Consider the following 13,495-nt stretch of genomic DNA (forward strand, 5'->3'; position numbering starts at 1 on the left):
CGTGTCGGTGGGAGAACATAAAACAAACGAGTTGGAGTCAAATGGTGTAAAAAAAAAAAAAAGAGCAATAATAGCGTGGGTAAGAAAGCTACTATAGCATATTTGCAGAGGCCTTCCCCCGTTACGCACTTCAGCATAATCATCAACAGTGCAAATGTGAAGCGGATCGTTATGATTTCACACGGGGGGGGTTAAATCGGACACGAGTAGCAACTGAACCTTACACGACTACATACAGGTGCGTAGATGGTGCGATTTACGCGGAAAAACACATGTACAGATGAGCCGCACAGTTCAGATGCGAATATGCAAAGGGGTCCCAATGGGAAGAAAATTGGTTCATTTAAATGTTTTAACGCTGGGATGGACGAGCTGAAGAAGATTAGTGTTCCCCCGTTTGCTCCAACGTAAAAGATTTGAAGCGACCATAAAAGGCAGATCGGGTAAGGAGGAGAGCACACGTGGTGCAGAAGATTCCTGTAAAGACGGGCGCAGGTACACCAGGGCGTGTATGCAGGGGGGGGGGGGGGTACAAAAAGGGGTTGGAAGAAAAAAAAAAAAAAAAAAAAAAGGTTAAAACATGAAATCGTTTACATACGTGGGGGTTGTAAACACGTCTGCATACAAACGCAGGTCCACGCGTGGCCATTAGAATTGGGGTACTGATATAACCACAGGGGGGTTAAAAAAAAAAAAAAAAAAATGACGAAAAATCACGCAATGGAGTAACCTCCAAGTGGCAAAAATAAAAAAACTATCAGAAACGCCACAAACGCTACAAAGGCATAAACGACGAACGGAATAAAAAAAAAAAAAAACAAACAAAAGTGGCGTTATGGACATGGTCCGAGGGACGCAGGAAAAAAAAAAAAAATAATTACTAATTTTTTATGCGGCCAACTGAACTGGCGCAACCCGTGGACCGCGAGCGAAAATGCAGGAATTCAAAATTGGAGGAAATAAAAAAAAAAAAAAAAAAAAAAAAAAAAAGGGGGGGGCGGCAGAGAATAAAGGATTCCCGGCAAACTTGGCAAGAAGGCACTTTGCTTTTATTCGTTCCGTTCATTTGCAGGAAAAAAATCATGCCGCTTGTTTGCTTGCTTTTTTATTTATATTTTTTATTTCTTTTGCTTTTATTATTTTATTTTATTTTTTTTTTTCTTTTACGACCTGTATTTTTTATCGAAGTGGGGGACGACGCGATTTTGCGCCTTCCATGGAACAATCATAAAAAAATATAATTTTATTTTGCCTTTCCTTACAGGTAAAAGTTTTGCCAGTTAAGAATGCCGCCATCATTTTCTTCTTTCGGCCTCCACAAATAATCCACCATATGCATCATATGTTATTTTTCCGCTCGTGCTTCCTCCGAATGGGTAAATTTAGCCGTCGCCACATCACGGTTGGTAAACTGTTTAATAAAAGTACATTTTATGAGCTTTCTTTTTTTTTTTTTTTTTTTTTCCCCTTTTTTTACATCCCCCTTTTAGCCCCCAAATGGCTGACAATTTTTTTTTTTTTTTTTTTTTTTTTTTTTTTTTTTTTGGCAATTGTCTGGTAAGACACTGTGGCTTGCCTGAAAGTTACAACGGATGTAATTCTACCCGTGCGTAAAATTAGCGATTCCCTACATGGTATATGCAACTAAGCAGGTGAGGAAGAAGGCGTAGGGGTGCCATAAAAACATATTTTAAGGAGGTTATTTCGACTACTACGTGCAGAGTTCGTTTATATGTCCAAATGGGACTTGTTCGCAGATTCTGTGGATATATATCCATTGAAGGTACGCAAACAGGTTTTGCATCGAACTTATCACGTTGGGGGATGGAGACACATCCTCAGAGATGTCCCATTCGACGGCGCCCCCAAAGGGAAACACCAACAAACATAGTGGTACTAAAAAAAAACAAAAAATAGGCGTTACGGATCCAGCTCTTGGTTCCGTATGAGTGCAGGATTTTCCCTGTCCATTGACTGAGGATATCACGTACAGAAATATTCTTCGTCTGTTTATTCTGCTTGGTCAGTATGGTGTGCTTCTCTCGCCCTTCCACCAATAAATCTGGCACAATATTTATAAGACACACTTCGCTGCACTCCTGCTGACAGTGTAGGTATTGGTCTGATCCAAGGGTGATAATATTTTCGCTAATAAATGTATTCATATCTTCCTCAATTTCGCTTCTCTTGTAACGAGACGGGGTGGGTATGCTCCTATGCATTAAGTACAGGCAATGTTCCAAATTGTACTTGTGAATGAATATCTGTTTACCAATTCGGTCGGCATTCAACAAATACTGCTGATATAGACACTCTTTTTTCAGTTCCTTCGTCACGTACGTTTCTTCCTTTTCATACCCTAACTTCTTATAATACTCCCTTGTACCTACCCCTGCAATTATACTCACCTTTCTATATCCATAATGGTAGGCAATCAATTCTGCAACGAGGACTAAGCATTTGCCCAATCCCTTATGTTGAACAAAGTTGAGATCTTCCTTAAAATCGTCATGTTTTAATAACGACCCGTACACGTGCAGCTCTCTTATGAGGGCTGAACCTTCTAGGCACTTAAAGGGTCTATCGTCACAGTAATCGTTTTGATTGCGCAGACGGAGACGCAGGAAGCCAAGCAAGGCCTGCTCGTTTTTGTCGTCTCGTGTATGCAGTGAGGTTAAGCGATTGGCCGCGTTCACCTCGTTGGATGTTGTCATCCCGTCCGTTGTGGTCACCCTGTTCGTTGTGCTCGCCCTGTTGGTTGTGGCCACCCCCTTGGCCATGTCTACCTCGATATTCTCCCCCCCGCTTTGCGGTTGGATATTTCCATCCTCGTAGCCCCCATCGGCAAATAAATTGACAGAGGAAAGACCTATAAAATTTTCGTCGACTCCCTCACCTTTCGGTGGCGCAGCGGATACCTGGGTGGGATGCTCACTCCTGGAGGAGTTTTCATCAGCTGGTCCGCTATTCACATTTCTCTCCGTCCGATGTTGCTCCTCCTTCTTCTTGCCTTTCTTCTTCTTTGCTCCATTTGGGGCTCCCTTTCGAACCTTCTTCACCCCCTGAAAGGTGAGAAAAAATTCCTCCCCGCCTAGAGTCTGATACTGATATATTTGCAAAAAAATGGAGCCTTCTTTCTTTTCAATTTCTTGGTTCTTGACTTCCTTACATCTAATGCACTGGCAGAAAATCGACCGAATGTTCATTTCGTTGGCGATCAGTTGCCTCATGTTGGTTATGTTATTTCCCGCAATGATAGATGGGTTGGGAATATCCCGTATGACTCTGTTCAGGCGGATCCATGGGTGGATAGACTTCTTCACAAGAAAGATTAAACAGATGAGTAGATTTTTGTCCGTTTCGAAGTACGGCTTAAACTCGTTGTTGTTGTACCATTTCTCAATCCTGGTAAAAGGAGTAATTTCGCAAGGGTATATTTTCCACTGGTCAGCTTGTAAATTAGGAGAGCTCAATACGTGCTTAAACATTTCAATGTCTTTCTTCACATCTGAGTAGGGCAAGTCTGGCATCAGGTGGATATCAACCTTGAACCCATTTTCCTTAAGTAGATAAATAGCTCTGATGGCATCCTGGAGAGTACATTGACGATTGACTTTTTTTAAAATAAAATCATCCGTATGTTGTATACCTAACTGCACTCTCGTACATCCATACGATCGTAATCGAATGAGCTCCTCCTTATTTATCTGGTCAGGTCTTGTCTCCAACGTTAGCCCTATAATACGACAGTTGCTTGTTTCGTTAATTTCTTGCTCTTTCTCTAGGCTAAATTTTTTTCTTCTATTTTTTAAAAGGGGGTATATATTTGCCGCGTAGTACACATCTCTTATGAACTCTCTCTGGTATTCGACATCATAAGAACTCCATGTGCCTCCCAAGACGAGTACTTCAATCTTGTCAGCCACATGTCCATTATTAACTAGTGTGGTGGTTCGATTGAAAAATTGACATATCACATCAAAGTTGTTCTGGTTCGCTCTCAGAATTGCAGGTTCAGTTGACAGGTAAGATCTGGGCTGATTTGGTTCATTCGGACAGTAGTAACAATCGTACTTGCAGCTGAACTTGTGGGGGTGTGTAATGATGGTTACGACTAACACACCGCTGTTGGATCGTACACCTTTTCTTTTATTTATTTGCAAAAAATGGACACTGTCTTTATCTAGGTCCTTGTAATTTTTCATTTCTGTCGTGACAATCATATTAGTAACAGTTTCTAAGACGAACTTTACGTCTTTACCTTTCTTGTTCACCTCTATTTTGTCCTCCTCCTCCTCCTCAGTGGTGGTCACTACGTTGGTTGGCTTCTTCTCCCTCTCCTCGTCCATCTTTTCACACCCCTGATGGGCATTCCATTCTGGTAGCCCTTCCCCGGAGAGTATCTTCCCTTGCAGGAAGTCCATCTGATCACCATCTTGTCCTCCACTAGTGGTGTTTCCTCCCTCCTCCTCGTTCGTGGTGGCATCTCCACCCACATTGGACTGATTCGATTGGTTCGACACGTCAGACGTGTGTGAAGTGGAGGCAACATTGAGGGGTTCGTCCACATGGGAGGATGTACAGTCCTTTCCCCCTTTGGAGTTACGAGCTGCCTGCAAATAATGATGTTGCAAAGCCACACTAATCTGATGTTTTGAAGGACATACTTTATATTTTTTCCTTAACTGGATACACATATTGTGGTACTCCGTTTCATTCTTGATTTCCTTCCTCTTGGACCATAACTCGAAAGCAAATTTCTTGAAACTTTCATTTTTTAGAATATCGTCGTAGTAGTTGTCGTTGTATTTGTAGAAGAATTCATTCATGGTAGAAGAATAGCATTCATAGTGCCTCAGTTCGTTTTTGTTTTTTATTTTTTTTTTGAAATTCTCAAAATTCGTTGGCTCGTAACAGTATACCTTTGGATATATTTTATTTTCTTCGTACTCCAGGGGGTAGTTGTGCTTGATGGCATCGTTGATGTAGAAGTAGTCTCCCTCCGGAGAGGGACGACTCTCGCAACCTTCTTCCCTCCCAACACCTTCATCGTCGCTCACTTCGCCCAGAATTTCGTCCACCTTGTCGTCGGGAAGTTGCCCGGGGTGGGTGCGCACTTCCTCCGTGGCTACCCCTTCGGGGACACCTTTTCCCGGCACACCTTCCCTCTCGCACTGACCCTCCCCCATTGATTCACTTTCCTCTGTTTACTTCTCCCAGATAGGGTCGGCCTCCTGCATTCATATGCCTCTCTCACGGGGGCAAAGAACACATGGCGACTGCCCCGCGTTCGGAAGCTCCGCGCCGGTGGTGGCAATTTCTCCAGCCTTGGCGTTTCTTACCAGGTGGGGTTCTCCACAGCTTTCAAAATAAAAGGGGTGGAAAATAAGGTGAAGGAGAAATTGAAAAAAAAAAAAAAAAATTCAGCGGCCGCTCTTCAGCAACTCCGCAAAGATGACTAATCATAAAAGTTGCATCTAATTTGAGCAACACATGGAGGGCGGTGAAAAAAAAAAAAAAAAAAAAATACGAAATGTTACATATATATATATATTTATCCATCATTTGGATTATTTTTCCCCCTGGGTAGGCAAAAAAAAAAATATATATAAAAGATAGTGCCGTTAACTTGCTATAATGGCACAAATGCGCACCGCGTCGTTGTTGCGCTTCAAAACCTTCCTCTCCCGCGGATCTGCAATGTTGACGCGTTTTTGCGCTGCGAATTTTTTACTTCTACCTGCGGGTCCGTTGCCGTGGCTGCAATTACGTGTAGGTATTTCTTTTTTTTTGGGGGGGGCGACACCCAAACCCCGTGGCACACTTTCGCCCGCGTAAAGACATACATATCCCGTATTAAATATACATATGCATCTCCCTTCGGTATGTATTTTTATTTTTATTTTTTTCCAATTTCAGGGGGGAAAAAATGGGAGCAAAATAATTTCCGCGGTTAATTTCAGCTGCTTTCCCAAATAAAAAGCTTTTTTTGAAAAAAAATGGGGACAAGAAAAAGCGACGAAGGAGAGGAGCAACTTTACATGACAGGATTGACCTGACCCGTTCATATTTTTTTCACCAAAAAAAAAAAAAAAAAAAAAAAAAAAAAAGTCAGCCAAAAGGTGCATCAGAAGCCAAGTCACAAATCTTAAGTGAAGGCTCTACCGGATGAAGGGGAACCCTCGCGTTAGTTGATGTGCTTCTTTCGGCATCTTGAGAATTCCTTGCGTGTTCACCCATCGATTGCCCCCTCCACATATGCTCATAGCGAGGGGTGCCCGATGGAGAGGCCACAAACTGAAGGGAAGCTTACACAGCTGGGGAGGACAATTGCGCAGATACATCAGTGAAAACGTAACCAAAGAAATAATAACCCACAGTTATGATAGGAAAAAATATGAACAAAATGTGCATATGTACGACACGTGCAAAAGCTATGTGGACTCCAAACAGAAGACCTTTTACGATTACCTTAAGGAGGAAACACCCATACTACTACCTACCGTAAGGGGAAGGCGATATTCTCCTCCTCGAAAAAGGAAGAAGGATGATGAAGTGGAACTGGGTAGCTGCACGCAGGGAGGGGGGGCCGCAAGGGGACGGCACAATGACCCAACGGAGAGTGAGCAGGTAAAGGTAAAATACCTGGGTGAATACAAAAAGTGGAGTAAGATCATAAGCAAAAGGGGCAATAATGGAGGAGGTAAGGAGGAAGAAGAAGGGGAGATTCATATGGTTGCCGAGAATTATAAAGCAGAAAAGATGGAGGGAAAGCACCCACATAAGATAGAACCATCAATTGGCGACGAAAAAAAGAACCACATCAGTGATGAGCTAATGCACATAAGTATCGACAACAGTAAATTGTTCTTTCCAAATAAGAAGACGGAAAAATGCCGCGAAATGAAAATAACCCAGTACTGTTGGCACGAAGGCCTGTGCAGCTCAAGATTTGCATTCAACAATTTAAGCAGAGGCATTATCCAAGTTAATGATCAAGTAGTGTTTGAAAATATTATCATTTCTCCGGGGAGGGATAAAGTGGAATTAACGAAAGTAGGGAAAGAGCTTCTGAGAAATAAAAACATAACCATTATTTTGAATAAGCCAAAATATTACTTGTCCATTTTGAACGACCACAAGACAAACAAAAAACTGCTTGCCAGAAATTTAATAAGGAATGAAAATAAGTTCATAGAGGAGGAACACAAATGTATGAGTTATTTTATTAACAAAAATGTGAACATCGAGAAAGTCAATAAGTTATATGTGTGTGGAAGGTTGGACGCCAACTCCACGGGCCTCCTAGTTTTTACTCAGAATACGCTCCTGTGCAGTTATTTGCTAAACAAGCACAAACACCAAGTGGAGAAGGAATACATGATCAAAACAGCTGAACCCATAGAAGAAGTTCATATGGAACTCTTACGCAAAAATATCCTTGTTGATGGTAAGCTGATATATAAATGTCGCATACAGTATGTGGACTCCTTTACGCTGTCCTTTACGCTTTACCAGGGTTTCCACAAAATTATTAGGAAGCTGTGCCTCCTTTCCAACATCAAAATTAAAGCCCTGCACAGGGTCAGGATAGGTGGCATTCACCTGAAAGGTTTGCCCCTTGGGAAGTGGCGCTTCCTCATGCCCAACGAGTCTTTTTTTTTGTAAAAAATGGTGGGAAGAAGAAACTGCAATTGGGGAAGGCGTGCAGCTTCTCCAAGTTTACAACAAATGGGGGGACTTTCTCCAACGAGGGAATCTCTCTTCTTTGCAGGATCAGTGACGCCCTTAGTGTTTCTTCCTTTCATCTCCTGTGGAAATTGTTTCCGCGAAATGGGTGACATGAGCGATGAAAGGTATTCTTTTTTTTTACCGTTTTACCTGAACAGTTTTTTTTTTTTTTTTTTTTTTTTTTTTTTTTTTTTTTTCCTACCGCTTGCACCACATTGTGCAGTTTTTTTTGGCTCATTTTGGCTGTTTTTTTTTTTTTTCTTCTTTTAACGGACTCAAATGTTGCCTGACCGGTTCAGGCTGTTTTTAACATTTCTCCTGTTTGATCATGACCTCGTGGAGAGGTGCTTTCTTCTTAGTACCATTTCTTTAATAAGTTCTCCGTTTTTGCTTAAAACTGTGAGATAATCCCGTAGGAGGAATAGAGCCCTCCATGCGCAACGGGGACAAACTTAAAGAACAAAAAGCGAACGTTTGTAGAGAGAGCGCCATTTATTTTGGTAACTGCAGCTTCCTATCCTACCATGTGAGGCTACCCAACCCCATACACACACACACCCTCATCCAAAAGTACGTCGAAGCAAATTCAACCATGTTCAACATATATACTCGAGGATTCTCCAAGAAGGCCGGTTGGTCATGGATAAAAAACAGGAGGGGAAGGAAAAAAATAATTTCATTTGCATACCCACCGAAGGAAAGAAGCAGCATCGTGAAGCTGACGGACGAAAGTGATAAACTAGTGTTCGTATGTAACGGGAAATTAAGAAACACCTTCATGACAACGGTGAAAAATACGAAAGAAACAAAATGTGTAGTGAAGAACGACACCATCTATACACCATGTTTGGTTGTGTCAAAGGCCAAGTGCCACACCCTGCTGGAGAGCTTTACGTACGATGAAATTCTGCATTTGGAAAAAATGGCACCTCGCATTTTGCAAGCGTTTGAAGAAGCACAAAAAAGAGTACACCAGGATGGGAAAAACAGGGTACTCAGTAAGCACGAAGCGGTGAAGTTTAGGCTGGTCGAGTAGCATCATCCGGGAGGGCATCATTGCGAGTATGTGTGTGTGTATGAAGGGGGGGTGTATATTTACACACGATTATGTCAAGCGTGAGAATGAACAGGGAAATTTCTCCATCAAATGGGTAATCGCACAGTTAGCTAAACGGGTAGGGAAAAAATAAAAAATACCACACTGTGAAGACAATGCTAACTTTATAACCTTTCTTCTCGAACAAATTGGTAAATCTCGCTTACACAGAACGCACATAATGTGTGATGCTAGATCATATCCATGTTATGGAGACTTCATTTTGTAATTTTCTCCAACGAAGGAATGGCGTTCATCAGGGAGGAAGAATATTTTGTTTCTTTCGCCTGCAGAAGAAAATCACCTTTCGCTTCATTGGGCAAAGCCAAGGAAGAATTGGTTGTGTGTCTACGCCTGTTGGCATAAATTGGGTACTCCTTTTTGAAGAAGGACGACGTGGAAGAAGCGGATGATGAGGAAGAAGTGGACGACACGGAAGACGAACGGGATGGTAACAACGAATGGCCGACCACGGGAGGGGCATCCCCCTCGCTGGTGGGATCTCCTTCAAATATTTTATTCCCTTTATAATTTTTCTTCGTCATTTTTATGTGCAATTCTCCAGTGTATTTTTTTCTAGAAATTTTAGTGAGGTCTGTTAAAATGGCATCGCTCAGTTTGAGCTGGAACAACTTGTCTTTGATTACGCACCGGACGTAGTTCACATTTACATCTACCTGGATAAGGGAGTTGCATAGGTACTTGGGAAGGAAGAGCTTCAAAAAGGTGTGTTTGTTGCTGGAATACTCATCGAAAAGGAACTTGTAGTGTCCTGTGCGGTGAGGGGCGTAACGAATTGGTGTAACGAAGGGGCATATAGCGAAGGGGCATAGCGAAGGGGCATAGCGAAGCGGTGGATTAGTGTAAGCGCGGTACAACGCTTATCGTGACATGCGAACCTTCGTTGCACTGGCGAATATCCCCCTCTTCAGTGTACGGAGGCAACACCTCCCTGTGGGCCCTTTTCTCATTCCTCTCATCCGTCCTTGTGTTCTTTACTTCTTCCCTTTCTATCTCTTCGTAAATCTCCTTTCTCTGATTGATACTGTCATAATGCTCGCTGTGTCCAATGCCCTCTTCTTTTCGTTTCTTTAATTCGTCTTGTAAAGAGTTCCTAATGGTTTCTCTTCTTTGTCTAGCCATTATCCTATCTGACGTTAGAATATCGGAGCCATCTAAAACTTCCAGCTTTTCTAGATGTAGAATCACGAACAGTTTTAAGTGTATCCACTTGGCACAGGGGTTTCCCATCAGGTACAGCTCTCTTAAGTTTTCATTTTTTTTCAAGTTCGTTACAGATGCTTCGATGGTTGATAGGTCGATGAAATTTAGAGTCAAGTCCAGCTGAGAGGGAAAAAAGCAGAGATGAGTGTGCATGTAAATATAGTACTGTTGGTAGGGTCTTGCTTTATGTGCCTATATCCTGTTTGGCGACATCGCTACCTTGCGGAGAGACTCGCACCCGTGTAGGTTCTCCACGAGCGTAATGTTATTCAGGGCGAGGTTCAAATACTCCAGCTTCTTAAGCTGATGTAGATTTTCTATTTTCTCAATCAGGTTATTCTGGAGCAAAAGTATTTTTAAGTTTCTACAATGAGTATTAAGGAATTCAATTTTTTTAATTTGGAGCTGATGCAGGGCGACTTCCTCCAGGTCTTCGAGGAGCCCCTCGTTGTGCTCGCTCTTGCTTTTAATTAGCTCCAAATCGATTTTCATTTTTGCAGTGTGTCCTTTTGGGTGGTCCGCCGGCTGGAGGGCATAAGGATATGTAGATGTGTATGCAGACATGTATGTATGTATGTATGTATGTATGTGTTTTTTTTTTTTTTTTTTTTTTTTTTTCCAGCCTGACATTCTCCTAATTATCTGACAAGGTGTAAACGTTCCCGACGTGGCAATTTTTTTTTTCCCTTTTCTCCCATTAAGGGGAACCCCAAACGGCATCGCCACCCCGATAGGAGGTACACAAAACGCTTATGCAAGTGATTTTTTTTTTTTTTTTTTTTTTTTTTTTTTTTCTCCATTTTGCTGCTCCCATTTTGAGCGTTTTAATACGACGTTGTGGGGTAAGAATAATGGGAAAAAAAAGAGAAAGAATAAAAAAAAGTTAAAAATAAAATAAGTGAAAAAAAAAAAAATGACAACGGGGAAACCACAAAACAGCGTAGCTCTTTCCGTCGGAAGGATGCCCAACTGGTACTTTGCGCGAGGAACACCAGAAGGGGTAGATATACAGATTTCAATCACGCCGCTTCAGGCGAAGGAGCAGATTTGCAGGACGTAGGGACCCGCTCCTTCGTACTCGACATAGCCTTGGCGGTCGTCCTTGCTTGACACACCCGCAGAAGGCACTAACGGAAGCCACGCCCCAAATGATCAGACGAGGAAGGAACCTGGCTACAGCTATAAGCCCCCTCTTCAGAACGAGCAGAAAGATCCAAACGTTCGTGGGGAGGAAACCCGGGAGCAAGCACTCGCCGAACCATCACGATGCCTTCAGCAATCGAAACGATGATAACTTCAGCTACCGGAACGATGATAACTTCAGCTACCGGAACGATGATAACTTCAGCAATCGAAACGATGATAACTTCAGCTACCGGAACGATGATAACTTCAGCCACCTGAACGACGACCTAAGCTTCCTGAACGATGATATCAAACACAATTTGTTCAGGCTAAAATGTATGGAGCAGAAAAAAATAAAAACAGATCGCATTGTGTATAAAAAAATATTAAAGGATCTTTTGAAAAAAAAAGAAAGCTTCGTGGCGAACGACATGGTAGAGCTTTTGTACATACTTATCTTTAACGACTTGTATCACTTAGACATATGCTCCAATTTTTTTTTCCATTTTTATCACCGGTGTGTGTACTCCGGTAGGTACCTCGAGGGCGTGCATGTGAACAGCGTGGTCCACTTGATCTTCTCATTTTACGTGTTTGAAGGGTATGGCTTCTTTGGGGGAGCAGCCAATCGGGGGCGCGCCAATTCGGGGGCCAATTCGGGAGCCAATTCAGGAGCCAATTCGGGGGCCAATTCGGGGGCTAATTCGGGGGCCAATTCAGGGATTAAGAGTGAGGACAACACAGAGTCGTCTACCAAACGGTACCACGAGTACCATCGTAACGAAGAGTACTTGAGCTTCCACCTTTACATTCACCTTGCACAATATATTCACCTGAACATGGAGCACATAAACAAAAATCACCTGATAAAAATGTTGTTAGTCCTTTCTCACTTCACATCCAACTGGACCATTACTGCATTGATGCATAGTGAACACACACAAGTGGTAGAAGAGAAAAGCGCCCTGAGAGACGTGGGGATAAATTTATTCTACCTGATCGAATCTTTCGCAGAAAAAATTGACATAGCGAAAGATATAAAAAAGGTGTACTCACCAGAAACGATAAATGAGAAGGAAAAAAAAAAGAAAAAAGAAAAATACTTAAACATGATTGATAATTCGAGTAAAAATTTTATTTACATTGACAACGAATCAAATGACAACAAATTGATATGCCTCTTTTTTTTTGTCTTGTCAAGATTGTTTTTTCCTGTTTGTCCAAACTTTCTTTTTCACATGGAAAGTAATCTGGAAGGGATCCCCCTCCCCACGGATGGACAATCCCCTAAACAGCCCTCCCAGGAGGAGACGCTTATGTGTGAAAAAAAAAATGGGGATGGTACTATGGAAGAAGCACATAATACATTTTGCATAGATAGAAGCATACCCGACAGGAGTTGCGAAAAATTAAAATTTACTCTCGTGGATATGTTTATGAGACATTACAGGGAAGTCGAAATGCGCAATCATGTTTTTTATCGAAATGTGGATACACAGAAGAGCGGTTTGGAAAACTACGAAATATATAAGAACAATATTTTGAGGGCTATGCGGAAATATGTCTTCCTAGATGACATTTACAGCTTGGGGGTGTATTATAAGATGGTGTTTTTCAAGGCCATTTATTCTCTGCATTTTTTTCAGTTCCCCTTCTTACGCCACTTGTACGATATTCACTCGTACTCCACCAGCAGAAACGTGGATCATTTGGACTACAACGAACGGTTGCATTTTAGCGGTGAAGGGAGCGACGTGGTAGACGGGGAGATGGTCGAGCAGTGTTACCCAGAAAAAACGTGCGCACAGAAGCAACCCCAAAAGAGATGGAGCGAACGAGAAAAGAACAAAATCGTGGATCTCGCAAAAAGAGGGGACATCTTCAACAATGCATACGTAAATCTACTGAATTATATTGAAAGCGATATAAAAAATTGCTCCCCAGACGAAGCATTAAACACACTGCTGCAATTACACTTGCTAAGATCTGTAGACAACCACTTCGTTTTACCACTAATTTCAAAGCTCTGCAACAGTACTGACAAACTCCGAAATGAACACAAAAAAAAAATGAACGTAATTATTATATCTATCCTATCTTTCCTTTCTCCTCATATTGCTTCCATCGAGTCAATACGAAAAGGGCCGCTTCGCGACGTGAACGTATTTAATCACACGTACTGTAACAATGATGTTTATGTGGGACACCTGCAAAGGCTGCAAGAGTTCGTGCAGCTCCTACACAATAAACAGATTTTTAAGAGGAAAAGGAAGGAGTTGCTCTCTTGGTCAAACTACAAATGCATGTAGGCGGGCAGAA

General features: G+C 42.1%; 5 protein-coding genes across 5 annotated transcripts; 3 read left to right on the forward strand and 2 right to left on the reverse strand.

The window, feature by feature from the left end:
* Positions 1-1,838: 1,838 nt before the first annotated feature.
* On the reverse strand, positions 1,839-5,189 carry PKNH_1447200 (elongator complex protein 3, putative; the record flags this gene model as incomplete). The annotated part of the gene is made up of 1 exon (XM_002262313.1): positions 1,839-5,189. One exon carries the CDS (start codon positions 5,187-5,189, stop codon positions 1,839-1,841), a length of 3,351 nt encoding a protein of 1,116 aa, XP_002262349.1.
* A 1,069-nt stretch (positions 5,190-6,258) lies between these two features.
* PKNH_1447300 (RNA pseudouridylate synthase, putative) lies at positions 6,259-7,668 on the forward strand (the record flags this gene model as incomplete). Its single annotated transcript, XM_002262314.1, has 1 exon — positions 6,259-7,668. The coding sequence occupies one exon, from the start codon at positions 6,259-6,261 to the stop codon at positions 7,666-7,668; it is 1,410 nt and encodes a 469-aa protein (XP_002262350.1).
* A 655-nt stretch (positions 7,669-8,323) lies between these two features.
* Positions 8,324-8,767, forward strand: PKNH_1447400 (conserved protein, unknown function; the record flags this gene model as incomplete). The annotated part of the gene is made up of 1 exon (XM_002262315.1): positions 8,324-8,767. The coding sequence occupies one exon, from the start codon at positions 8,324-8,326 to the stop codon at positions 8,765-8,767; it is 444 nt and encodes a 147-aa protein (XP_002262351.1).
* A 278-nt stretch (positions 8,768-9,045) lies between these two features.
* PKNH_1447500 (uncharacterized protein) lies at positions 9,046-10,543 on the reverse strand (the record flags this gene model as incomplete). Its single annotated transcript, XM_002262316.1, has 3 exons — positions 9,046-9,599; positions 9,727-10,171; positions 10,271-10,543. The coding sequence occupies 3 exons, from the start codon at positions 10,541-10,543 to the stop codon at positions 9,046-9,048; spliced, it is 1,272 nt and encodes a 423-aa protein (XP_002262352.1).
* A 656-nt stretch (positions 10,544-11,199) lies between these two features.
* On the forward strand, positions 11,200-13,485 carry PKNH_1447600 (conserved Plasmodium protein, unknown function; the record flags this gene model as incomplete). Its single annotated transcript, XM_002262317.1, has 1 exon — positions 11,200-13,485. One exon carries the CDS (start codon positions 11,200-11,202, stop codon positions 13,483-13,485), a length of 2,286 nt encoding a protein of 761 aa, XP_002262353.1.
* Between the last annotated feature and the right edge of the window lie 10 nt (positions 13,486-13,495).

The sequence above is a fragment of the Plasmodium knowlesi genome (genome assembly GCF_000006355.2).
Source record: "Plasmodium knowlesi strain H genome assembly, chromosome: 14".
Taxonomy (NCBI): Eukaryota; Apicomplexa; class Aconoidasida; order Haemosporida; family Plasmodiidae; genus Plasmodium; species Plasmodium knowlesi.